Raw genomic sequence first — 26,880 nt, forward strand, 5'->3', positions numbered from 1 at the left:
GGCTATGAATGAAGTGATGGACACGCTCTGCGCTCCAACAGACCTGGTCTTCGGTATCTGCATTGGTGCGTGTCAACTTTGAAAGAATGACTGGCGTGCAATCAGGCACCTGGTTTTCAGTCCCCTCTCTTATCTTAACACATTAAACCCTTCAAAACCGTAATCCCACAAGGGCGAAGTGGGCGAACGATTTGTTTCAACAAGCTCGCAAATTGATTCCCAATTTCTACTGCAATGTTGAGTGACCTCCACGTCAACATGGCACCAATCTGAATATAAATCACTATTCCATCGAGACCAAAGGATCACCGTTGACTTCTGCGCATTTTGACATGAATGTATTTTCCAGATCATGGGCCTATTTTTCGCTAGATGGCACGCGCGTCCCACACTGAGAACCGTGCTCGGTCCCAACTTTAGTCTACGACGCACACACACTACATATATATGGGTAATTGAACATGAACCATGTCCCATCGTTTTATATTCTCACAACAACTGAATCTACACGATTGTTCTATTTACAGGCCGAAAACACACACACACAGAGACACAAACACGACGTCATAAAAAAAAGAAGCAAAATTAGGATAAGGATTTCTCATTTATGTTGTATGGGATCGTTTTACCCAGATTTATCGGGTTGAAAGTTCACTTGATTTATCTGTTCAATGGGATTATCTACCTTTTTTAATTGGTTCGACAACAAACACTGTGGGCTTCAGCAACCACGCCTTTATCACTACCCCATTGCCACACCCACAGCGTCTCCCGGCCTAGTGGAAAGTTGACGACGGCAAGGTTGAGGAAAGTTGAGGACTGTGCATTTGAGCAAACGTCTTTACATATCCTGACCCCCGGAAACCTTTCTTTTTTTTAAACATTTGAGCGAATGACTTGATCAAAGGAAAACGATTCGAGCAAAAACAATTTACAACAGCCGCCTTTAACACTGAAGTTTTAATAACTTTTCTGCAGCCTTCAGTCGACATGACGTTTTGCTTAAGGATTGCACTGCTTGTAAGTCTTATTATTGGGACACATACACAAGGTAAGACTTTTGTAAGAATTTTTGTAAACATATCCAGCATGGCGCTGTTGTAAACGATTAGTGATCATAATTTTAAAGACCCCACAGGTCCATTCGCCATGTTTTACCTTGCCTTCTAAGGTGCTAAACCAAAAGACCCACAGATCCATATATTAAGTTAATTTTAACAGATCTGTTCGGCCTACTTTATTATGTATCCTCATACATTTTAAAAATAACCAACATGCCTACATAGCCTTGACTACAGCAGTAGAACTATATTTAAACAACAGGCAGATAGTCTCAAATTAGTTTAATCCAATCGTAGTTAGGTTTCGGAAAGTCTCAAGGGTGTGTTCATATTCCAAAATTGTGAAACCCCAGTATTTACGTGTATCTTACCAACTATTTTAAAGATAATGCATAGGCTAATTCTCTGTTGGATAACATTAAAGGTTCATGCCGACACCTGTGTTGCTCATATACCACCCTTAAATTCAACACGTTCTTAATACCTCTTTAACTTCAGTGTCTTTTGGGTCAAGAGTCGCAAATTACATTCTAAAAATATTTTCCGTTTCGTGACTGGCTGTCTTCTGGCCTTCGTTAGTCAGTATTGGGTAGAGCTGACCACAGGCATGCTACCCAGAACCAGTCTCAGTGATGTCATGTGATACATAGATTCAAACCACAGACTCAACAGATGAAACCACGTTTAATATCAGAACTTTGCCCCAATGCGTTAATATTGGAATAATTGCCTCAACATTTAAATACCTAGCCGTCTGCCATGATTCATGCGTAATTCCATAAGATATAACAACAACATTCATTGCCTTTTTAAAATGTGTAATGTAGGCTGTTATTTTATGAGGTTTACTAGACCTCTGTTTCATCTTTTCTAGCTATGCTTTGTTCTTTATCAGATGTTGTAAGTTACTTCCTTTAGTCAGAGAGGAAAGACTGTTGGTAAGCCCACAAGAGTGCTCCAGTTTCAACATGACTCATTCAACCCCAAGTTGTAGTAACAGTTGGCATGGCATTTTTCTAACATTCCTTACCCAAACTCTTCATAGTAACAGTAGACATTGCACATCATAACAAACACTGAGACCTCATGCAAAGTCCAAACACAGGCTGTATTTTTAATAAGTTAACAGATGGGTTTATCCAAAGCCACTATACTGCATTGTATTCAGATGGATGGCACAAAATGTAGTTGAATTTCAGGTAAAGGTTGGCTGTGGTGCTGCTGGCTTTCCAAAGACAAATAGCAAAATCAACAGAATCTATACATTTAAGTTAACTGTTAATCTGTGGTCGTCATGTGATTCAATCATTTCATGACAGATAATTTTAGCCTGGCTGCCAGCCCAACTTCTCCCCGCCCACAAAAAAATTTGGTCGGGAAGTTGGGTCTGGAGGGTCTCGTATTGGGGAACAACTACAGAAAACCAGAATCTGGGCGTACCAATGAAATTGCCAGGGCGGGCTTTGTAAGATGATGGACAGATGATCAAGAGTAACGTAATCAACAACGTCACGAAAGAGCGCTTGGGTTGAATTCGTTTTCAACAAACAACATATTACGTTGCTCTGATTGGTTGTAGGTCTATCCAATTGAGCGAAGAGGCATTTGTTTTACGAGTTCGGTTGAAACACGCCCCGTAGTCACAGTCCAACGGAGAGTTTTCAGACTCATATTCTGACTAGAATTATGAGTATGACAACGTCAGGCTAAGATAATTTAACAAAATAGCAAGATTTTTTAAAACCTGGTATTAACGATGCTCTTTTTCTTACAGAGTTCAATCTGTTGGATGCTTTGGGAGGTGAGGTGCTAGATCAAACTTTGTGTCTGTTTTGGTTACATGTGTTATGATTTGTTTATAGGTGCATCCTGCCTTGTTGCTCAAAGTAGTTGCTTCAGAAATTATTAGTCATGGATGACAGGAAAGGTTTCATTGTGTTTGCGTTTTATTGGTTACAGATGGTGACTGACCGTAAGCTTTGTCTGTTTTCCTCAGATCCAGATCCAGCTCCTACTCCTCCTGCTCCACCTCCAGCAAAGCCCAAAGATACTGGTATGGGACTGTCAATGCTATGTTTCCATTGATATTAATAAGAAGCTCCCTGTTACACTAAAGAACATAAGACTCGTAACGCCATTCTTCTGCCCACACATTGTGTTGTCCTATTTTGTTACTCCTCAGACACAGTATTATTACTGGCCTACTATATTATTATAAGTTCTGCTGTATACATCGAAAACATCAAACACATGATATGTCATGTCAAATACACAAATAATATTTTGATTGATTTTATTTTTTTCCCAGATGGCTTTGATCTTTTGGATGCATTTGGCCCAGGTAAAGCAGCAAATGAGTACATTTAGGTCTAAAACACGGAGGTTTGACCTTCCTGTGTCTTTAATGACTTTGTATTACATGTCAGATTTATTTTTGCTTAATCATAGAAAGAGAAGACAGAGAACGAGGCAATGATTGGGCTTGAGTTTTGAAATGTTCTCCTTTCAGACACTGTGACAAAGAAACCGGTGGCCCCACCCCCTAAGGATGGTGGAGCTGGAGGTGGTAAGTGCATGCGTCCATGCCCTGGAGATACTGGATTTATATACAGTCACTGGGGTTTGCACTTGAAGTAGAATTACCATAACTAAAATGCTTTTTCATTTTAGATGACTTCAATATTTTGGACGCCTTTGACAATGGTAACACCTCACACACATTTGTATTTTATTCATTGTAATTTTGTAAGTACTTAACTTAAAAATGTGTAGTATGATTAACATGTCTAGTATGGTTGTATGTGTTGTCTGACTATCACATCTGTCACTAAACGTTACAATCCTAATCTAAACCTGCAACTGTAGATCCAAAGAAACCAGATCCAAAGAAACCGTCTGGAGGTACGTAAAGCATGCGCTCATGAACAGTGACCGGAGAACAATTATTTTTATTTATAGTACGGTAAAAATACAGACATGGACCGTAGCTGAGCCATACTTCAGTTCTATACCTTTTGTAGTAAGGTCATAACCCCGCTAAAATGTTGATCTTAACTCAAATGATTAAAATCCCATCAGTACATGAGTCAGATTTCTATTGTAAGACTAGAATATTTAATGCCAGTGATGAGCTTGGATAGGAAGAACAAAGAAGTGTGATGAAATCCTACAGCCCCTCTCTCCCCTGTAAAATTGTTCATTCTTAGGTGGAATGGATGGCTTTGATCTAGAGGATGCTCTTGGTCCAGGTAAAGTTTTTGCTGGTGACAGGTGACCTAGTGAGGAGATCCTCCAGGGTTCAGGGTTCTTGGTGGTTTGGCTCATGGCTTCACTCTGTTGTATCCTGGCATCTCAACTTTAAATTCAACTTTGAGGAATACTTGGTGGCGGCTTTCATGAATCTGCAATATTTGTGATTGTGATTTTAATCGTTCCTGTGCTTCTTACCTGTCAGTTGAGTCTGTGATTACTAGCTTGTAGTGAAATATCAGGATACTGAAGTAACTATCATCCATAGACCCAAAGCCTGACAAACCTGCTGTTGTTCCACCTAAAAGTGGAGGCACTGGTAAGTCACAGTTTTCAGATTTAATCAAACCACTGGTCCTTGGTTGATTTGTTAATGAATGATCATACCCTATCCATCCCATCAACATGACTCAACTGATCTTATAGGAGGGGGCTCCTTTGATGACGGGGACCTGTTTGACATAGGCAACGATGATGGATACAACCCTGATGGAGGCAAATCGGGAGGTAAGACCTTTTTATTGATGACAATTACCACAAGCATTTCCATTTCCCTTTCACAGAGCAACACATGAGCAAACTGCTCTTAGGATGTGCATGTGCATTACATCACATCCAATTACAAAACTTCACAAAAAGTGGCTGAGGGATTAAGGGGAGTCATTAAAAAAAACAGACTTGATTGATTTGGACCATCAGTATTACCTTTTAATTGCTGTGTAGTCTCTGTTCAAGTATGTGAACTAAGATTCCCATTTCTAATTGGAAAGAGAACCATCATGTTGTTATTATTGAAAAGTCATTTCTGTTCAGTTAACTTATTTTACACCAGAGAATGAAAACACAGCTATTCTCCCTTGAAACCCGAGTATTTCTCTCCCTTACTCACTGAATCTGGAAGAGTATGGAAGTAATTACTTGGGCTTCACAAAGGAAAAATGGGAATGAAAAGACGTTTCCAATTTAATTATTCCCATATGCCTGCTAGTCCAATTTGATTCTGCATGATTCTCTAAAGAGCGTGGAGGCTGAACTTCACTAACCTGTTATCACAGTAACTAGGAATCATTCAGCCCTTAAAGGCCCTTTTTAGTATAAGATTTGGTGCAAGATTTGACTGACTAATTAGTTAGCATTGATCTTGACTGTGTCTCCACAACATAAATGTGCAGAATATTACCCAGCATGCATCTCCATGCACAAAGCATGGAAGTCAACAAAAATGAGATTAAGAGTAAGTGTGAATGCCTAATTTATCTCTGTGTTGTTTGAATTTCAGGCCGTGCCAGTGACCCTGGCTCCAACCAGGGTAACTGTTTATGAAATTATACATTTGTTTGTTTTATAATAGAAATTAAGGACTGTTGATAAGATGTACAATCAGTTATTCTAAATGATGTACAAGGATATCTATCTGATTTTGCAGGAGGTGGTGCAGATCAACCTCAAGGTAAGTTGAGTCATTTCCTCCACTGTTCTGTTGAATGGCATTCTTGCTCTGGTTCTGTCTTATCCTTTCCAATGTTTTTAATACTGCTCCAGTTATAGCCATAATGTCAAAGGGCAGAACAGTGAATGCCACTATATGTGTATCTTTGTTTCAGTTGACATTTGTTTTTTTAATCATTTACTAAAACTAGAATAACATAAAAAATGCTAAATTAAGTTCAACTCTGACATCTGAAAGTAGCTACCAGGGGCACTGCAGACATTGTGGAACATGGCCTATCCCTTCCTAAATAACGTTCTGTGCCAATGGTGTCAGTCATCTTTCCTATTCCGTGCGCTTTGTTCTAAATATATTCATTGTGGTTGTGCCCTCAGTGCTTTGTGTCTGGTGATATTGGTGTATGAAGTGGTTTTTGGTCTGATGATGAGCAAAGAGGCTAAATAAGAAAATGTTTATGAAGAAATTAGATAAAGGCTCGATATGGACTCTTTGGGAAATGGCATTGGTTTGCATATGGATTTGAACGCTGACTGGCTTTAGTGGGCTGTCCTAAAATCTAGCTGTAATTGTGTGTCATTGCAGATATAGATCATCTGTGGGGCCAGTTCCTGAAGCTTCTAGATGCTAACATGCCAGCGGAGGTCCATGTTTGGATAGACAACTTGAAACGTGTAGTGAAACCCCTGTTAGAGAGAGCCAATGAACTGTTTGAAGTGGGCCAGTGAGTCCTGATGGCTCTCTGGAAGCCAGCCTCCTGGCCTTTTCTGTTTGCTCCTTGGGTAGGACTGTGTAGGGTGTATAGTTTTCTTGGGATCTATTCTTTTGAGTTTCTTTTGAAACCCAGAACAAACTGTACAACTGTGCGTTCTTCTGTTACACAAATGACTTTTGTCCGATTTGGAAAAGGGTTTGTTCTCTTGATGGACTGGGTGACTCACGCTTCAACACCTCACCCTTCCTTTTTTCTTTTTGAGGTGATTTTTTATCATACATGTTTATCACATGTGATTGATTCCACCTGAACATGTGTTCGGTCAATGGTTGTTAGAACCATTTATGAGCCGTTATTTAAAATATAAGTGAAGCAGGGTTGGGAGTAAAGAGATAAATGGCTCCAAAGTACTCGTACAAGGTCAAGCTGACTGCTGTCAGTCAAATGTCAAACAAAAGAAAAAAAATGTTTTATTGTCTTCACTATGCTACACACTGTAGTTGTTCATGATCCAGTGAAAACTACTATTTTCACTGAAGGCATACCATGCATAATTGCCCATGTCTGCTGTAGCTGTAAATAATATGCCTCAACATTCCATTTTGATACTGAAGGAAACATAAATGTCTGCCAAATACAGCTAAATATTAAGATACTGTTTCACAATAGTGTTAACACAAGACTTTTAAAGATGAAATGCTTGAAGATAGACCAGTTGAAGTGACAGAAATGTTGGACAGCTAAGAAGGCCCTTGGGTTCATTTTAATCTGAAAAAACATCCCTTTCCCTGCCATACCTGCCGTTAATTCTCACTCTGAAGCTACAGAAGCCCTTCCCCCTGTCAGCTCTAGTCTGCAGACATTCCTCACGTTACATGAAGTCCAAACACAGGTGAAGGATTTGATACGTTTTGACAAGTGCAGAACATGACTTGACGTACTTTACCTCCACGTGGTGCTAGCTGTAAGCTCCTTGAATCATTTGGGGAAACCCTATCTGCCAAACTGAACTATAGTTTTCCTTATGGAGTTGTTTCATGTTCAGTATATGGTGTTGTTGTTATTGACAATAGAGAAATGTGTTTGTTGTGGTGAATACATTTGTCTTGCTTGCCAGTCTGTATAATTTTATCAGGGAACCTTTCTGGATGCTTTTTTCCAAAACACAATTTGGTATGGTTGGTATAAAATTGGTTTTAGAAGAGCGGTTGTATGTGCTGTGTTTGAGAACTTGAATGAGCTTGGGTTGTCGTTGTGTGTTGTTCTTCTGGTCTTAATAAAACCTGTTAAACGTTCGGACTGTACTGTGTTTTGATTTATCGTTTGCTCAGTGGATTATGTGTACAAGCACACACTGAGTGGTGATTGGCGTATCCTATGCATGGCACTTTGAGAATGTTACACGCCTGTGTGAAAAAGTTATCTGACTATGAAGGTAGCCTAAAGCTTTCTATAGCAGTAGCAAGTTACGAGGGATTTTTTCAGGCAACGCCCTGTTTTTGCATAGCACTCCCATCACAGGACACTGCCCCGTGACTCACCACGTTTTCAAAATGGTTTCCCACTTTGGAAGTTTGCACTTGTCAGGACACAATGTTTCCAATCCTGCAAAAAGTGTTTGCTCACTGTGATCCCCTTGTGCATGACTGCATTGTGTTGTTGCCTTGGGCTAGGGTGTTGTCTGTTTTAACAATGGCTAGTGTAACACTGAGGTTTGGTTTGACCTTTTAAAGAAAAAAAATATATATGTGGAAATTGTTACCAGTTGTCACAAGTAATCTGCAGATGTTTTAAAGAACAACTCTGCAGTACATGTACGTCTCTGCATAATTCAAGACAGCATTATTTGCCATTTGAAACAAAGGTTGACTGCCACCTTGTGGAGGGATTTTGCAAGTTAGCTCTGACTTGTGCTAATGGAATAAGTCTTGTCCAATAACCGACAATACCAACCAAATAAGCAGCTCTTCTTCTTCTGATGTAGAAGCTGCTCCGGGTCAGATTGCAGGCATAGCGAGTGCAATAGGAATGGCTCTTCTTGGAGCAGCGTCTAGCTACTTTGCCTACCAAAAGAAGAAACTGTGTTTCAAAGTTCAGGGAGGTGAGTATTTTTTTAAATCTTTCTTAATTAAAATGTTCTCTATATGCTATAGCCTGTTGTATCAATACATTTGCGATACACTTTTTTCTCTCCTCCAAGGTGAAGACCCAGAGCGTGGCAAGACCCATCAAGGAGCTCAGTCTGAACCTCAAGGTAGGCCCGACAGCCAGACAAATACATGCATCTGTAACTTAAATATTACTAGTCAAATTGTGTTTGTTTGTTATCATGTTATTGCAGCAGCCAGCTAGTTAACTGTGTCTCTGTTTCTTACAGTTCTTAGCAACTTGCTGAGGACATCATCCTAATTTGCCTTTAGTTGGCACTGAGGAACTGCAGCTTACGATTCTACAAGCCAACGATGACTATTTATGGCTTCAGTGACAATCTTTATTTTATTTTTTTATTTTGTGTTAGCCTAATTTTTGGAGAATGTTACATTACTTTATGATATTTCTTTAACTGTGTAAACCCCTTGACGTTTATCACAGCAAGTTTTGAAATCATTTACATGATTTTGTACTAGCATGCTTTTGTGTTTTACTAGCTTCTTTACTACAAAATAAGTATGCATACTTCTCTCATTTGACAGTGCAATTTTTGTAACCACAAATATACTCTTGTTTGCAGATCGTTGGTAGTATTACATTGTGTAATATTCCACCTGCAGTTTGTTCATTTATGTTGTTTCATTGGTGCACCATAGATGTTTTACCTGTGATTTGCGATTCTTATGTTAAATGACACAAGATATCTGAAAGAATTTAAAGGGCCTATTTTTGTATTTATAAAAACTGGATTACAAGTCAGTGGAAGGATTTCTGTATTATTTTATTGTAAGTGTGAATTATGAAATTGATGGATTTTTATGACATGAATGGAATTATGAATTGAATAGGTAGACTTGTCATTTTGGTGCCTGCCACTTGATAGTGTGGAAATAGATAGTTTACGCACATGAAACAGCATTTGGCAAAAGGCCATTTCTACTGAGACATGGTTGTGATTTATGTTTGTGTTCACATTATACTAATTTTTGTTTGCAGTTTGTAGGATTGCTTTAGATTTGATGTTAACACAGTGTGTGATGATGATCTCTGGCTGTAAATACTTCAGGATAATTTCTTACAGTTCATTTACCCCTTTATTTACCAAATGGACTCATTGTTTGTTGGCTTTATGGTAATTATGATTTTTGTTTTTTTTGTTTTTATTTAGTACTTAATGTCTGTGGAATTTAGAACTGTAAAGCAATATGATTGTCCAAGATACTGCCAATAAATTTGTTTCACGATTTATTGTCTTCAAAACATTTTTTTTTGTGTTCTTGAATTAGAGTTCTGCACGGTTAATGTAGCTCTTACACATTGCTTCTTGTTGTTACACTGACATGTATAACAGACGGGTTACCAGTATCCATAGTTTTAGAATGATAGTGTTGTCTGATGTCTTGCACAATACTTTTTTAAACAGGGTTTGAATGACACAGTTGAATGACCAATGGACTGACCACATGACCAGAAACTCAAATAGATGGTCTCTGATTTGCTCAAGCATAACCTATAAAAGCTGGAGATGAATCTTTGAGGCTGTGTGCTTGAGGTTACAGCTCAGGCCACCAATACTGCCTCATACCCTTTGCATTTGAAACGCTTTTGTCGTAGACGTAATATTTATTTTAATAACAGAAATGGGTTTGACTAGTGTATTAATTTGCATTGTCCCCTTGAGTTGACAGGTATTTGCGTGATTTACACATTTAGTGGACTATCACCATTGAATTATACTATACAGTCCTTTTGAGGTTTGGGGAAACAGTTTTTGCCAGTTCCTGTCCTTCAGAGGGAGCTGTAGTTTTTGTCAGCTGGCCAAAAGTTTTACAACACCTTGGATACCAGCCATGTCAGGTATGTGTTGATTCCTGCACTGCTGTCTAACCATATGTATCAGAATGTTTTTAGGAACTACTTTTAGAAAATGAGCAAGAGACCACTAACACCCCTTTAAGACGTTAAACAGGAAGTCCGGGTGACTAGATTTTCTGCAATGCATGCACACTCTGGAAAATCTCACAAAGATCTGGTCCTGAACTGTTCTGTCAGCCTGACGAGGTGTTTAATTATAGCAAGCTTACTGACCCACATCGGATGTATGGCATTACCTGCCAGTGCAAAGTGTCACAATTGAAATCTGATGCCACTGGCTGAGCCCAGTAGGCAGCGGTCGAATGAAAGGTTAGACGGCAAGCGAATCACAGATGAAGTCGAAGCCTTTGGGACATCAGTCTGCTGTGGCTTACCAAGGACTTCATTTCCAGATGACTAACTCCCTTCCTGCCTACCTCCCCTTCCCTCCCTTTCCTGACCCCTCCTCTTCCCTGCCCCCCCCCCCCCCCCCCCCTTCCCCTCCCCGTCTCTCCAGCTCCACAGGCCTACGTTACCTTGGCCACCACAGATGCCTACTGCATGGGGGCCATGGCGGTGGGTCGGAGTCTGCGGCGGCACGGGACAACCCGCCAGCTTGTGGCAATGGTCTCACCCAACGTCTCTGTGGAAGCACGGTACAACATTTCTACGACGTCTAGAACGCCGTTAGAACAGTGGATAGTGTCACTTTAAACTGTAATTCATGTGAGTCTGACAATCATACCGATCCTCTTGTCTTACCTCTCAGTGTACCTGCCTATCTTAGGTCTACAGCTTTTTACAATACAATGTACAGGATCAAAGTGTATGGCACTATTGTGAGATCCTTCCTTCTTCCTTTCCTTACTTCCTTCTGTCCTCCTCCTCCCCCTTCCCCCCTCTCTGTAGGCGTGCCCTTGGCCAGGTGTTTGACGATGTGCTGATGGTGGATGTTCTGGACAGCAGGGACCAGTCTCACCTATCCTGGCTGGGCCGACCGGAGCTAGGGGTCACCTTCACCAAGCTCCACTGCTGGACCCTCACCCAGTACAGCAAGTGTGTGTTCCTGGACGCAGACACACTTGTGAGTTTATCACATTTTTATTACTTGATAATTAAAACAGCATTGGATGGACTTCCTGTCTGTTATTTGCATATTACAGATAAATGTCTGCTTTGTGATTGATTATATTAACTATTTTATTTGGAATATTAATATGGAGAGATTCAATAAATCTGTCTTAACTTAAATTAACTTTAGTTGCTTTTATTTTCATGTAAAAAAAAAAAAAGTATAAATATTTCTGTAACATGTCCTACCTACTTCATAATTTCTTACATTTCAGTGGTTGAGTTTAGTGTCTCATGAAAAACATGTATGTTTGAATTGATACTCAACACTGATGTTAGGACTGACCCATGTACTGAGCCGCCTGTAAAGCCTGTATTTGCTCTGTAAAGACAAATAACAGAACTGTTTTCATGTTGAGCGGCGGCCATGCTTGAATGTCATGGCCAAGTAAACAACATCATCTCGGGAGGCCACAAGTTCATGTAAAATGTTCAACTGACGAGTTCGAATCCTCGTCCTGCACATCCACAAACATAACAAACCCCAGGCTATAGATATTCAACAGTCAAATATATTGTTCTCTCCCTCTTTCTTTCCTCTCACTCTCTGTCATATATTTCCCATATGTATTCATGTATACATTTTCCAAATCATCTCACATCCATTGTACTGGAGACTACTGAATGAAAGATGAGAGGACTTTGCAGGGCTTCTGTTTATATTTGCCCCTTGCACCATGTCTTCCTCGTCCCTCCCCATGTGTAGGTGCTTTGTAACGTGGACGATCTGTTTGAGCGTGAGGAGTTCTCTGCTGCTCCTGACCCCGGCTGGCCAGACTGCTTCAACTCAGGAGTGTTTGTCTTCAGGCCTTCTATGGACACCCACGCCAGGCTAATGCAACACGCACAACAACATGGAAGCTTTGACGGTCAGACACTCGGACAGTCTGAACTTTAAAATACTTATTTTTTAACTTGGAGGTGTTGACTGTGATGGCGCTCCAGGCTACGTGTTGGATATTCATTGAATTACAAGTAGTTTGTAGATAAACTAGAGCAGTGTCATACTGTATTTATTGGTGATTTTTAGGAGGGGACCAAGGACTCCTTAACACGTTTTTCAGTGACTGGGCTGTTAAAGACATCAGCAAACACCTTTCATTTCTCTACAACCTCAACGCCAATGCTGTCTACACCTACCTACCTGCTTTCAGACAGTGAGTGTCAGTACACAGCTCACACTTCAGATGACTCTAACCAGCTTCACAACGTGTACTTTTTGCCAAATCTTGTGATCTTATGATGAACCTTTGATTCCACACAGGTATGGCCACAAGGCTAAGATAGTCCATTTCCTCGGCTCGGTCAAGCCATGGCATTTACGCTCCACCTCCCAGATAGAAGGAAACACAGGCCCTTCCCTCGGTCAGTTTGCCAACCTGTGGTGGGAGGAATACCTCAACCATACAGTCCCCCATGTGACCCATACAGAGACCACGCCTAGTCAACCCAGTCAAGACTCAGGGAAACAGAAAGACGTAAGGTTAAATGTCTCATACAGAATAGACATGTGGATCAGACAATGAGATGACATTTCATGAAAAAAAGTTTCATTTAGCCGTTCATATCAACACTTACACAGCCTGCCCAGTTACATACTATGGCAAAGGCCATACACAGAACATGCCTCTCAGTCTTGCATAATGTGGTACAGAAGGGGGTATGCTACATTGGAACATCCAAGTAAATATTTGCACTGTGTTGTTTGCGAATAGATGTCACATGTTCTTTACCTAATACATGCATCCCACATATGCATTGGCTTGTGTGGCACTTGCGTTGTGCTTTTGGTAGTGGGGTCACAGTTCAGTGTTAGGGCCCTACACTCCTCCTACCTGTCCAAGGTAGGTCTCATCCCTCATACTGATCAGTCTTGTTTTGCAGAGTCTGGAGAGAGAAGCTGAGGAGTCCTTCGTTGATAACCAGAATATTTTGGACTTGCTGTTCAGAAATCTCTCGTTGACCCCAGAGGAGCCCAGTTCACCTGTGAGACTGAAGGAGATGGTGAGTCCGGACCTGAAACTGTTGCTTTCCATCCCGCTTTTCATTTGTTTTGTTGCTCATTTGACCTTTTTCCGTACAACAGAATTAGGTGTTTTGTTTGTCTGTGGAATGATTTAAAAGTCCTTCTTTCTCTTGAATGTATAAGCTTACTTATACATAAAGCTTACTTATACATTCCTGCTTACTCAGCAGGAAAACATTTGAGACACACCTTAGTGCATCAAACATGAGCAACCATGACTCACAAAACATTTAGTGTGACTATATATTTTCTTCTGGGCTCATTGTCAGATGCCAGTCTGAGTCACATATGAGTAACAATGTTGTTCGAACAAGCCTGGAATCATACTAAAACTATTTGACTTGAATTACAAATTACAATAAACTTCCACAAAACTTTTTTTTTACTCAATTCAGAAAAAGCTCAAAGTAGTGTCTGACTGTGTTGTTGTCTGTAGGGTAAGTTGTTCTGTTTAACTTCTGCAGCGTACAGAACCAGAGGACATGCTGTTGGAGGAGGAGGGAGGAGCGGAAGAGTGGACAGAGACTCAGGAGGAGGGAGGAGCGGAAGAGTGGACGGAGACTCAGGACCCTCCTGAAAGTGAGGAAAGGTCAGAGGTCACTGATGACAGCTACAAAGACCCTGAAACAGAGAAGGTATAGTATGATAACCATGTCTTTAACTGGAAAAAATATATTAAAAAATCCCACTTTTGACTGTAGTTCCATATTAGCAATTACAAGTGTTCATTATCATAAACATATTCATTTTTAATTTATCGGTTAGACTTTGTGTAATTTCTTCAATCTGCATGACAAAAGCTTTGTATAGTTATTTATAATATTCTCTACTGTTGTATGAATGGCACATAAAGCAACAAGACACCAACAGAATCTACCCAAGGCCCTGTTTGTGATTCCCTCTGATCCTCCAATATATGCAATGTTTTTTGGTATGCTGACTGTGAACAGAACGTCTCTGAATGCCTAATCCAAAGTGTGCTATCTTTTGGGTTGTTTCATGACATGGTAGACGGAGAAGGATGACTTGGAACATCGCAGACTGTGGGAGGCAGGACAGGCAGACTACCTGGGAAAGGATGCTTTCGCCAACATCCAGAAGAAACTAGACACATTTCTGGATTAGCTTGTTATGCCAAAGTCACGGTGTTTTATTGTTAATTACTGTATGCACGCAGTTACCTGTTGGTGTCTGCACAGGCGGTTGTTGTAGCATTATCCAGTCAGGTGTTTGTGCTGAAATGTAGATAATGGCTTATTTGTTTCACACAATAAAAAACGATTATAGCAGACAATTATGTTTTCATTGTGTCCACAACGTGCCAGCTCCAATATTTTCCACGAGAGGGCACTGTGGCACTATCCTTTGAACATTTTTCTTATAGTAGTACAACTTCACTCCTATAGGCAAGCACCGTGTATGAGTCAGGCTTCTGCAGTTTAAGCCAGATGGAACAGAGAATGTATTCCTGTGTGCTACACAATTCTACCAGGAGATAAATTGCCCACAATTACACAGTGACAGAGTGTGTGGAGGCGGTATACCGACAACAAGTGACCAACAAGGTCAACTCTTAATAAGTTCACTGGACTACACTGTACTTAGATATTCTGAAAGAGTAATATATCTCAAGGACTCAATAGTTTACAGCCTCAGTCATTCTCTTACCTAAATACGTTTCACGCCTTCTTCTGTCAGAACACAGAAAACCTTATGGAGAAAATACCTGTTCATAATTGAGTTAGGTAAGTAATCAGTCACACTTTTAATCACATGAGTGGCCCCAGACGCCATTATTTTCACAACTAGTATTCCATAGCACTGACTATACAACAACATGTCTAAATATGCTGACAGGGTGACCAATGGTGTTTATTTGGACCATTCTAGTTTGACACCCAGATGTTTCTGAGAATTCCTTGTCTGTTTGGTATAATAACAGTGAAACACGGTTGCTTAGAGGAATACCATTGAAGCTACATGTGTGGGGACTAGTATGAAGTAAAACCTGGATTATATTTCGGTTGTTTCTGTTTGTTCACCGCCTTGAATTATATTCAATGGAGTGGACATTTATCCCTTGCAGGAAGAGCCCTTGTAATCATTTGCTGGTCCTTTCAAAGATAGAGGACATGTTTTCTATGTTGTATGATATCCTCCCAAAAATAAAGTGCTTCAAGCTGGACCTTTTGATCAAGTTATGCTTCATGTAATAGAACACCTATGTTTCGAGGTTGAATAAGTACAAGGGAATATGTGTGCTGTGTGTTGTGTGTTGTGTGTATCTATATCCATGTGTAGGATTGCATTGCATTGATATAAATGAGATGCAATGCGATAACTGTCATCAAGCCCTAAGCACCTCCATCTGCTTGCGGTTTACTTTAACGCTGACTTTGAACCTTGTGTCATACTGTGTGGTGGAGCTCGCCTGAGCTCTCTGATTCATCTCCACTGTTGCTCTGCTAATTTAATCTATAGGGTAGGATTCAAATAATTCTCCCACAAGGCTAATTGTGGCTGGATTGCACAAGTAATCAGAATCAGATGTGGGTTTCTAGGGGTAGGAAACAGGGGATTTAGACAGGGAGTTATCTAGAGGCTAGTCAGCTGCAGTGGTAGAAACCTACTGAGATTTCTTCCTGCTTTGTAAAATCCCTCACCCTATTGTTTGATTGACACTGTTCAATTTGGCACTATCTGTACTCAGGCATTTTGGTATGGAGGGCTAGCTATGTTGACTTACTGCTAGTCGTTGAGTATGGTAAAAAACAAAACATGACTTGATCTTAGTCACAGTTTTTTGTTTGTTTTGCAGTCCCAGGTGCTACAGTATGTTTCCCTGTGGCACTGTAGTAATCTTTGCGCCATATGTTCTCTGCAGGGCCCAACACATGGCCTATCATTTGTTCAAGTCACACCTTGATGTGCCACACACCTGGCTGTCTCATGGCATTTAAAGAAATTATGTTATAAGTCAACCTTGTACTTCACTTAAGTAGACATCATAGATTTATGGATACTACATTTAATAAGAAAGCTATTGGAAGACTATGGTGATTATAGTGTATGATCTTACAAGGAATGAAAACAGAAGATACTTATTTTCAGCTTTTACTAGGAAAATCCTGAACACCTTGTGGGCACATATCTTTTGATTGGTTGACACACAGGATCTCAACTTGTGTTCAACAACCAGGAACAAGGTGTGGTGTTTTACCCAGAACAATATCATTACAGCTAACTGTGGTGTGTTCTTGATTGTTTTTTGACATCTCTCTAATTATTGTCTGCATCATTATTTATGTTTTCTTCAAATAACTTTGTGTTCAGTCAAAATGGTGTCAAAATGGTGTTGATTTCCTCAGAACGTACTGTAGTTCATGACTGTGAACAATTAGTAGCATGTCCTCATAATTATTTTGATACATCTCGCATTGATCTCTAGGCTTTCGTTCTCCGAACAAAATTGTGTCAAGTCTTGATGAGCACCGTCAAGTGCAGGTAATTGAACCTATTAGAACGTGTCAACGCATCTCTCAACTCATTTTAATCCCCCAGATTCTTCCACAGTTCTTCAAATCTCAAGTGTGTAATCACATCAAAGGATGTTCTCCTTCCTTGTGCGGCACTTCATTAAATGGCTTCATCTGGGTCACTGTTGAATACAAATGATCTGCAGCCTCAAACCCCTCCTCTTTTTTTATGATGTCATCTGCCGCATCTGCACAATAGGACATTAGGTTAACTACTGTGGGGAGGAAACCAGGAATGGAAAGAAACGCTTCATATAAACATCTGTAAACAACCCAGACTGTGGCTCTGCTAGACTGCACTTCTTAATGGTGATGACTTTATGGTAATGGGAATGGAGTACGTCGCTGCTGCTTAAATGGGACAGCAGGTGCGACCAAGATGTGAGCTGTCTCAATGTGACCTGAGTCACGAAGAGATGGATCCGTACCTGGATGAGACTGTGACATCAGACCTCTGTCGAAAGCCCTTGTAAGGCCTCTGCCGCCACACTGGCTGAGAAACAGCACACGTCTCTGCAGGCTGTGATCGTTCATAGGGATGATGGGGGTGAACGCTTTGCGAAGAAAAATTGTTTACGCTCTCTGAATTGGATTTTGGAGAGCTTCAACTGTTTAGGCAACCTCCAATAGCAGAGGTGCTGTACATGGTTATGGAGGGATTCCATAAATGAGGCTGATTACAGTGCTACTTGCTTTGCAGTAAAAACATTCAGACTGAAACCAGTAAACTGATGGGGGATTTCCCCTAGAATACAGATGTTTCTCCTTTCTGGAAGAGAAGACCGTGACTGTATAATAACTCCCAGAGCTACAACTGAAAGCTTGACTCCAGAAGGACAAATCCCTTCCCTTTCCTGACCTACTTCCTACCCAACATCCTTAGTCCAGTTATTTTCAAAGACTTATCAAAGTGATGTGTTAAGTCGGATACGAGTGATTCATGCAGCCAAGCTACCCTTCACATAAAGATTTCAGAAATACTTTGGATGCTCACTTCTTCTGTTATATCCTTCTACTACATTCTACTACTCTTCACGACTCAAATGTCTTTCCTAATAAAACACTTACATCCTTCCACATTGACATCTCTATTGATGCTTGTTGTTGCCATGTAAAAGCAAAAAAGAAAACTAGATACTATCATTCAAAACTATGTTAAACTTTATTAGAAATATTTGAAATTCCAATGCACCAGAGTCCTTTTAAAGACAAATAATTTAAAATCAAGAACATATGACTAATATGAAACACATTTGGACTGGTAGCGGACAACAAAATAATAATCACAGTTAGTTGAGTAAATTGTTTGTGAGTGTTTGTAAATTCTTGCAGTTGTTTTTGGAGCAGGCTTCCGTTGCAAATGGGACCTTAGTCTAATAAAACTTTTGGGATAAATAAAAGTTGATTTTTTTTTCTGAGAATCCTAAATCCAGCAGAAGGATGGATCATAGAACATATTACGGATGATGAAAATAAAATAAAATATAATGGTACCATGGTATTCATGGTTGATATGTCCATAAAACAAGTTTGTTGATCATATACACAAAGTAATAATACATATTTTCCATATCAACAGATAACTTATAATATTTCCCATTAGCAAATATAAATGTATAAAGCTATGTAAATCTATACAGTTTGACATAAGTTGTCATTGTCAGAATAGACAAAGAAAATAAGCCCATTTGAAAAGAGCTCTTTTTACAGTTTTTATAATTGCTACAAATAATAATACTTTAAAGGCTTTGCTCTCTATTCAAAATGGACTGAAAATGACTTAGCACAATTATGATGATGACTGACATTATCTTGAGTGCTCAATACATTATACAAAGTGACTTTTTAGAAGAAAAAACTATAATGGCTATACCCACTGAAAGCATGTTTATAGCTTTGACAGTTCCTCCAACATTTCTGAAAGGGAAGCATAATGGCAGTTATAAGGGCATGTGGTCAATCTTTTTTTTCAGACCTACTCAGAACACATGAAGGTATGTTGTCTTGGTGTCCACCCCTATCACGTTTCTGGCCGAACACTTGTAGAAGCCAGCGTCTCTCTGAGAGGGGTTCTGGATGATCAGAGAGCCTTGAGGGTGCAGGTACTTGTTACCAAAGAGGCGTGGCTGGGCGCTGACCGCCAGCCGCGTTCTGTCCGGCGTCTCCCACGCCACCTCGGCCCTCGGGATGCCCGTCGCCACGCAATTCAGTTGCACGGCAACGCCGCGCCTGGCGTACGTGGTCGGGGGCGGGCCGCTGGTGATGCGGGGCGGGTATGCGATCACGATGACGGACACGGGCAGCATGGCGCTGCCCAGCTCGTTGGCGGCCCGGCAGACATAGGAGCCCCTGTCGTAGACGGACGCCTGCTGGATGGCCAGGGTCCCGTTGGACAGAACGGCATAGCGTCCTGTCCTCTGGGGCCGCCCCAGGACCACCCCACTGGGGAGGGTCCACGTGAGCCTGAGAGGGTCCCCGCTAGCCAGGCAATGAAGAAGGAGAGTCTCTCCATTCATTAAGGTGATGGGGGAATTGTACTTGTTGTTGATCTGTGGCGTCCTCCCTGGGGTCAGAGTGACGGTACGCTCCACCAGCCCTGCTGCGTTGCGCCCCAGGCATCGATACATCCCAGCCTCCGAGACTGAGGGATTACTGATCACAAGAGAGCCATCTGGCCTGTGGAGGAATTTGGCATATTGGGCTCCGCTTACAAGAGGGGAGCCATGAGGCAGGATCCAGGTGACCTGGGGCATAGCTGCACCTTCAAAGGAGCAGTTCAGAGTCATGGTACTGCCCACGGTCAAAGACAGGCTCTCTGTTTTGGGGCCCCTGAGCTGTGGCCTCTCCACCACATCATTCACTTCCAGGTGCACCGTCAGCCTTGCCTCCCCTCCCTCGTTGCGGGCGATGCAAGCTAGCTGGGACGAGTCGCTCCTCTTGACCGCTCGGATCTCCAGAGTGCCGTTCCGATGGACCGTCATCCTGCTACCGTAGTACGGCGCCGGGAGAATGACGTTCTCCGGCAGGACCCACATGACCCGGGGGACGGGGGTTCCCACGGCAGAGCAGTCCACCAGCTTGCGCTGGTCCCTGACTGCCGTCACTCTCATGGTGTTGGCCACGCCCCTCAGGCCATTGATGGTTGGAGGGGTGACCAGGACGTCGACCTGGGTGACTTTGCGGTCCTGGCCCGCACTGTTCCGGGCTGTGCAGGTGTAGTTCCCAGCGTCAAAGCGCTGGGCCTTGTGGACCACTAGTGTGCCGTCGTTACGGATCTGGTATTTGTCAGAGGCAGACGGGATGGCCCTGTTTGTTGGGGACATCCAGGAGACGACAGGGACGGGCTCTCCCTTGGCACTGCACTTCAGAGTCACCGTCTCCCCATACGACACCCTGATGACCTCGGGCCGCTTGTCTCTGATGGAAGGGGGTTCGGCCACGACCTTGACGTGCACCTTCATCTCGTCCTTCCCCATCTGGTTCTCAGCGTAGCACGTGTAGTCTCCCCCTTCTCTCATCCCCACGTCGTTGAAGTAAAGCGTTCCGTTGTCGAACACCACGTACCTGCGGCTGCGGCCTCCGGCCCCGTCTGTCTGCTTGAGAGGGTTGACCATGGTTCCGTCCGGCAGGGCCCAGCTGATCTCTGGGTTGGGGTGGCCGGACGCCACACAGTCCACTTTCAGCTCGCCCCCGTAGAGGACCTCCTGACTGCTCAGCGACTGTTTGTGTTCGATCGTGGCCGGCTTGGCCAGCACGCTGGCTCTCAGCAGCACGTAGTCGTCCCCCAGTTTGTTACGTGCCACACACAGGTAGTCACCGCCGTCTTTATCGGTCATCGACTGGATGGTCAGGGTTCCGTTGACGAAGACTTTTATCCTCGGGTCGAAGCTGCGGAACAATAAACACATAAGCAGGATCACTCGGGTGTAGTTCTACAGAACTCATCCATGAGGCCAGTGTGACTGAGCTCAAAGTAGATTCAGTATGTCAGTGGCACAGCTTGGATTGCTCTTCTGTGTTTTTCGATGCTCTGGGATGCATTACCTGTACTGAGCATCCACCAGCTTCTTAGTGGGCGTCCTCCAGATGATCCTGGGCTCTGGGTCTCCTGTGGCGATGCAGTCCAGATGCAGCTTTCCCCCGTAGACCACATCTGTTCTCTGGGGAGAGGAGGAGCTGATCCTGGCCTTGTTGGAGGAGGAGATCTTCAGGACGGTCAGGATGATGGTCCTCCTGGAGGCTCCCATGGCGTTACTGGCCACACACTCATACCTCCCAGCGTCCCCCTGGCCCAGGCTGCGCACGTACAGCGTGCCGTTGGGGAACACAAACAGGTTCCGTCCATTCACAAACTGGGAGGGGAGGAGCTGCAGGCCGTCGGGCGTGGTCCAGCGTGTGACGGGGGGCGGGGCTCCCTTGGCGGTGCAGTGGATGTTGGCGGTGCTGCCCTCGGGCAAGGTGGAGTTCTCGTGGAGGGCCTGCTGGATCACAGGAGGCAGGGTCGCCACGTGCAGACGCACAGAGACAGAGTCGGCCCCAGCCACACTGCTCCCGATGCATTTATACACCCCCCTGTCGGTGGAGCTGGCTCGGGTTATCCTGAGGGTGCCGTTACTGAGGAGGGACACCCGCTGTCGGGTGCCTCCAGCAGGGGGCGCTGCAATGTGGACCCTGTCGGGCAGCACCCACGTCACCCGGGGTGTGGGGTGTCCCTGGACCACGCACTCCAGCTCAATGCTGTCCCCCAGGTTGACCGTGGCGTCGCGGTAGCGAGGCTGAAGCACCCTAGGATGCTGGGCTATGACTGCCAGGTTGACCACCATCTTGTCTGTGCCATACTGGTTCTGCACAGTGCAGAGGTACTGGCCTCGGTCCAGAGGCTGGGTGTTCCGGATGATAAATGTGCCGTTGGGATGGACCTCAAATCTCTGGACCCGGGTGTTCTGAGCAACACTTGCCCCTGAAAGAATAGAAAATGGAATTCTCTTTCATTCGTCTATAATGTGAAATATATGTAAATACAGTATGTTGCCTGTGAAATATTCATTCATGCCATGAGTTAAAATAAGAAACAGGAAGAGATAGTGTGTGTCGTACGTACCAGTGGAGACTTTAGTCCAAGACAGGAAGGGTTTGGGCTCCCCAAGCACCTCACAGGGCAGCTGTGCGTCCATCTCTGCATTCACAGTGACCATCTGAAAATTGACATTCGTGATGCGGGGTTTCCCTCGGGGTACTGCCACTCCCACACTTCCTGGTTGCTGAGAGCCTGCTGATGCACCATAGGTCAGGGGTGGTGCCCCTGTCCTCTGGCCCTCCCTGTGAGGCATGGACCAGGACACGCGGGGCTGAGAGGTGCCTGTGCTAGTTGGAGAAAGTGTGGTAGTGCTGGTATCCGCCTGGGTGTGGGTGTGTGTCTCTGGCGTTTTAGGCTCTGTGATCCTCAGTTGACCTCCACCCCTGCCTGAGTCTGACCTGGGGTCAGAATGTATTCTAGTAGTAGGGTGAGTATCAGGGGATCTGTTTGTGTTTACACTGTTGGGCGAGAGAGGGTTAACCTGACCAGGGAGGAGGATTCTCTCACTGTGACTGTCAGGGATGTGGTTGGGACTCTCCAGGGGTCTGGTGGGGGGTCTCGGCCTGGGCCTTTCCCCGGGAGAGGACGCGTGTGGGACGTGGGCCGGAGTCTGAGGCCTAGCTTCGGAGGAGACAACAGCAGATGTCTTCTTCATCGGTGCTGAGGTGACAGATGGAGTTTTGACAGCGTTATTACCTGCACTGTTTACAGGGACATCCTCTCCTCCTGGAGCCGAGCTCTCTCTGTCACTTGTGAGAAGCGTTTCTCCCACACGGTGATCTCCATCAAAAACGCCGCTCGACTTCATGGTGACTGTTTGAGTTAAGCCAGGCACTTGATGAAAGCTTTCAGATGTTACAGATTTCTTTGTGGTGAGCTGATCTGTCTCATAGGCTTCCTCGTAAAAAGCAGAGTTTGGGGAAGCGCCGTGAGGATGCCCGGCCTCCGACCCACTGACTTCCTGCTGAATGGAAGGAACAGACGAGGAGGAGGGCTGCGGTGGGAACACGCCATCGATCTCTTCGAACGCCACCTTTTCAGCCCGATTTGATTCATATTGATGGTTCGATCCGCCCGGCTCTACATCTGGTCTCACTCCCAGTTGAGTGGGAGGATTCTCAGAGGACTTGTCAGAACTTGGCACGGGGCTAAGGTCTCCAGTAATGCCTCCCTTTTGTGTCTCTTCTAAAGGTTTAACTGCAGGAAGAGGCACGCTTGTAAACCTATCCAGACCAGCAGCCGTGGGCGTACCCGAAGGCTCTCGATATGCAGCCGGAGAGGTCCCCTGCCTGGGGCCGTGAGCTGGGACGGTCTGTCCGCCTCGTCCACCCTCTGGAGCTCTGGTTGGAAACGCTGGTGCCGCTGATGTGCTGCTGAGTGGTGGTCTGGCACGAGGGAGAAGGGCATCCTTTGTTTCAGGAGACGTGGTGGCGGGTCTCACAGAGGACTCGGAGACTGGGTCACCTCTGGCGTCATACGCGGAGACTGTGCTCTCTTTGTGATTCATTCCGGCTGATGACGTCGCTTGGCTTTCCATTAATGGAGCGGTGGTTTTAAATTTGGCTGAAGTGACTCGGGCCTTTTCTGATGCCACTATTTTTAGCCCTGTAGTAGAGGGTGTCTGGGTGGTTGCTAGGAAAGCATCCATAGGTGTGGCCGTGCTATTCTCACTTGCTTGATTCAGCCTTTCCTTTTTCCTGTTTCTCCTCCGGCCTCCGTGCCTTCTCCTGGAGTTAGGGTTTCTGAGGCGTGTGTGCCCCCGGCCTGGAGGCTCCTTCCTCCCTGCCACCGCCGAGGCAGGCTGGGTAGTGGGGGAGGCTGTGGTGAGCATTATCGGGGGATGTGAGATGTCCAACGTGGAATACTTCAGCTGACTCTGTGTGCTACCTCCGGCTGTTGTGGTCTCACCGACAAAGTCCGATACATCGTTTCCGGTTTCGAACTCCTTTCGAACGGTGGTTGACTGTGGGTGAAGGTCCCCACTGTCTACATATTGTTCTAGTTCCTCATTAGAGCTGTTAACAGTGCTGGGTTTGTTCCCATTCTCAGACCCCTCAGATGTTGATGAGATCTCAGACACTGTAACTGGCTCCCCATGTGAGGAAGTTCTTTGATTCCCTCGTAAAATACGGTCGTATGAAACACTGCTGCTGGCAGTGTTCCCATGACGCTGGCTTTGAGTTTGTGGATGTGTAACAGTGTCACTGTGCTGCTGGGGAGCAGATGTAGGCTGTGTGATTCGTGAGCGACTTGTGAGTGTGCGTGGCTGTGTGTATGAGTGTGTGCGCGGGGGGGATGTGGATGTGTACAGCTCCTCCTCTGCCTGGGTTGTGTCCTCTGATGATCCCTCTGTGTCGGGAGACACTGTCTGTGTATTATGGGATGTCAGCTGCTCCTGCTGTCTCCTATTGGTGTGAGGAGCTGGGCTGGGTGTTACATTACTCTGACCGTTCCTGTCTCGTATCTTGGCCAAGATGTCAGCCCATTTCTCCGGGTCTATTTTCTTGTTTGACACGTTTGTCCTCCTACGCATCTCCACGGTGCTTTTCTTGTCGCCTACACGCGACCCTGTCACGGGCGATTTTCTCGGCACCGCCGGCCGTCGCCAAGAGTTTCTGAAGGGATGCCCGCCGTGCCTGCCCAAGCCAGGATCTCTCCGTCGAGTCATGAGGTCCACCCGACTCGTGGGCGCCTCCCCCTGGGTGTCCTCCTCCCCGGATGCCTCCTCCCCCTCCTCCACGGGGACCTTTATTTTGGTATTGACCCCTGAGGCAGACTGAGGCCTAGTGGGAAACTTCCTCAGTGGTCGAATCCCCGCCCTCCTTGTGAGGTTCACCTTCGTAGCCAGAGAATCGGCGCCGTGTTGATTTATGGCCACACACTTGTAATATCCACTGTCTGACGGTTGACTCTTTGGGACTCTCAGTGTTCCATTGGAATAGACCAGCGCTCGAGAGGAGTTAGCTCTGAAATTCACGATGCTGCCGTCTGGCAGGATCCAGCTGATCTCAGCATCAGGAGAGCCAGACGCCACACAGGGCAGGGTGACAGGATCTCCTGTGAAGCCCTCCACGGATGAGCTTCCACCCTCGCCCCCTGGAGGTGGACTGGAGGATTCCTCCACGGAGAGATAGAAGGGGAGCACACTGAGGTCACCGCGGACCTGGGCGATACAGTAGTAAATGCCTGTGTCTGAATGGCCCACGTTTTTAATGAGCAGCCTACCAGAGCTGGACACAGACACCCTGTTATCTGGGCTGCTGTAAGGGGCCTCCAGCTGGGAGCCGTCTGGCATCATCCATCGGACTACCGGCTCTCCGGAACCCTGTACGTTACAGTCCATTTGGCTGGGGCTGCCCACCATTGCGCTCAGTGCTGCTCTAGTGCTGTTTGTGGACTCTATCAAGACCCATGTCCTGGCCTGTCTCCTCACCAGCTCGGCCTCCACGGTTGGGGAAAGGTGAGTGGAGAGGATCAGCTTGACGCTCTTCCCTGTGGACTGGGGCCTGTTCAGCTGCAGGTCCATATAGGTCTGCATCAGCCAGGCAGGCTTAGCTACCACATTAGCCTTTACCCCTGTGTAATAGAGGGCGTCTTTCTCCAAGTCCTGCCTGTACCTATAGCTGGGCTCCGGCTCCTTAGTCAGCATGATCTCCCTCTGCAGGTGGGCAGGCACGTCGCTGTAGTAGGCGATGAGCCTCCACAAGCGCTCGTAGTTGTCCCTGTCTATGGGACACTCGACGTCCACTGAGAGGGTGACGTTGGCGGACAGCTGAAGAGGGTTCACCTGGCTCCAGCTCATCCTTGTGGTCTCTCTCGGTTCACCCACACCGCACTCCAGATCCACTTTGTTCCCGTGCTCATCCGACAGGCCCAGGGTGATGTTACCAAACTTCTCTTTGAACTCCTCCGGGGTCATGACCTCGCTCTCGGTGTCCTCCGGGAGGGTGGGTCGCTGGGGGGTGGTGATGACTGGGCTGCTGCATGACAGGCTGTCCAGACCCTGGATCTCCTTGCTCCTCAGGTGCTTGGGGGAGGAGCACATTGGGCACAATTGACCCCCAGCATAAGCCCTGTCCTTCTTACACTTCAGCACACCTGAGAGACAAGAGGAAACACAGAAAAAACCTTCTAGTCATGAGCTGCTTTTGAGCTGTGCGTCCTGGAAGTTCCCCTGAAAAATACCACGTCAGAAACATCTTGAAATAAGCTAAACCATATTATATGGTGCAGCTTAGTCTGATACAACATCTGTTTCTGAACAGAACACACACACAAGGCATTTCCTCATCATCGTTCTGACAACCGAAGCTCAAACATCACCTGGTGTGTTCTTGTCCCAGTTCAGGAACCACTTCATCCTGCAGTCACAGGTCCAGGGGTTCTCCTGCAGGTACAGGTTCTCCAGGTGAGGCATGCCATCCAGCATGCTCTGGGGCAGCGAGGTCAGCCCGTTGTCGGACAGGAATAAATGTCTGAGGGTGGACATGTGGAAGTGGTCCATCATGGAGAAGGTGGCAAAGGTGGAAGGGTGGAGCTGCTGTAGACGGTTGCCCTCCAGCTGGAGCAGACGGAGGGAGGTGAGGCCCTGGAAGGCGTCCGGGTGTATGAACTCCAGGCGGTTGTGGTCCAG

At 44.9% G+C, this 26,880-nt stretch overlaps 3 protein-coding genes across 6 annotated transcripts in view; 2 read left to right on the plus strand and 1 right to left on the minus strand.

Annotated features, from left to right (window-relative positions):
* The first annotated feature begins 750 nt into the window (after window positions 1-750).
* Window positions 751-9,869, plus strand: cd99 (CD99 molecule). Of its 4 annotated transcripts, XM_047030914.1 has the most exons (15): window positions 751-1,051; window positions 2,836-2,862; window positions 3,058-3,114; window positions 3,370-3,402; window positions 3,571-3,627; window positions 3,732-3,764; window positions 3,927-3,962; window positions 4,268-4,309; window positions 4,579-4,629; window positions 4,737-4,817; window positions 5,590-5,619; window positions 5,737-5,760; window positions 8,457-8,573; window positions 8,673-8,726; window positions 8,850-9,869. In XM_047030914.1, exons 1-15 carry the CDS (start codon window positions 991-993, stop codon window positions 8,879-8,881), a joined length of 735 nt encoding a protein of 244 aa, XP_046886870.1. In that variant the 5' UTR covers window positions 751-990; the 3' UTR covers window positions 8,882-9,869. The 4 variants fall into 4 exon arrangements, with proteins under 4 accessions (XP_046886870.1, XP_046886871.1, XP_046886872.1 ...); XM_047030915.1 differs by lacking the exon at window positions 4,268-4,309; XM_047030916.1 differs by lacking the exons at window positions 8,457-8,573; window positions 8,673-8,726; window positions 8,850-9,869 and adding an exon at window positions 6,343-7,767.
* Window positions 9,870-10,458: 589 nt separating this feature from the next.
* Window positions 10,459-14,925, plus strand: gyg2 (glycogenin 2). The gene is made up of 9 exons (XM_047031083.1): window positions 10,459-10,480; window positions 10,995-11,133; window positions 11,387-11,561; window positions 12,315-12,477; window positions 12,639-12,765; window positions 12,873-13,086; window positions 13,493-13,612; window positions 14,099-14,269; window positions 14,646-14,925. Exons 1-9 carry the CDS (start codon window positions 10,474-10,476, stop codon window positions 14,757-14,759), a joined length of 1,230 nt encoding a protein of 409 aa, XP_046887039.1. The 5' UTR covers window positions 10,459-10,473; the 3' UTR covers window positions 14,760-14,925.
* A 3,440-nt stretch (window positions 14,926-18,365) lies between these two features.
* mxra5a (matrix-remodelling associated 5a) overlaps window positions 18,366-26,880 on the minus strand; it is a 10,430-nt gene continuing 1,915 nt past the window's right edge. The window contains 4 exon segments of the mRNA XM_047031337.1: window positions 18,366-21,058; window positions 21,215-22,130; window positions 22,272-26,345; window positions 26,571-26,880. Of these exon segments, the coding sequence (XP_046887293.1) occupies window positions 19,150-21,058; window positions 21,215-22,130; window positions 22,272-26,345; window positions 26,571-26,880 (7,209 nt within the window). The 3' untranslated portion in view covers window positions 18,366-19,149.

This window comes from Hypomesus transpacificus, chromosome 12 (assembly GCF_021917145.1).
Source record: "Hypomesus transpacificus isolate Combined female chromosome 12, fHypTra1, whole genome shotgun sequence".
Taxonomy (NCBI): domain Eukaryota; kingdom Metazoa; phylum Chordata; class Actinopteri; order Osmeriformes; family Osmeridae; genus Hypomesus; species Hypomesus transpacificus.

What these genes read in the sequence shown, in the direction of transcription:
- cd99 (XM_047030914.1), top strand. Translation starts at nt 991, where the DNA reads ATGACGTTTTGCTTAAGGATTGCACTGCTTGTAAGTCTTATTATTGGG. An exon ending in AGAGGATGCTCTTGGTCCAG is followed by an intron (nt 4,310 to 4,578) that starts GTAAAGTTTTTG and finishes TATCATCCATAG; the next exon opens with ACCCAAAGCCTGACAAACCT. An exon ending in ACCTAAAAGTGGAGGCACTG is followed by an intron (nt 4,630 to 4,736) that starts GTAAGTCACAGT and finishes CTGATCTTATAG; the next exon opens with GAGGGGGCTCCTTTGATGAC.
- gyg2 (XM_047031083.1), top strand. An exon ending in ACTCAGGGAAACAGAAAGAC is followed by an intron (nt 13,087 to 13,492) that starts GTAAGGTTAAAT and finishes CTTGTTTTGCAG; the next exon opens with AGTCTGGAGAGAGAAGCTGA. An exon ending in CTGTGAGACTGAAGGAGATG is followed by an intron (nt 13,613 to 14,098) that starts GTGAGTCCGGAC and finishes TAACTTCTGCAG; the next exon opens with CGTACAGAACCAGAGGACAT.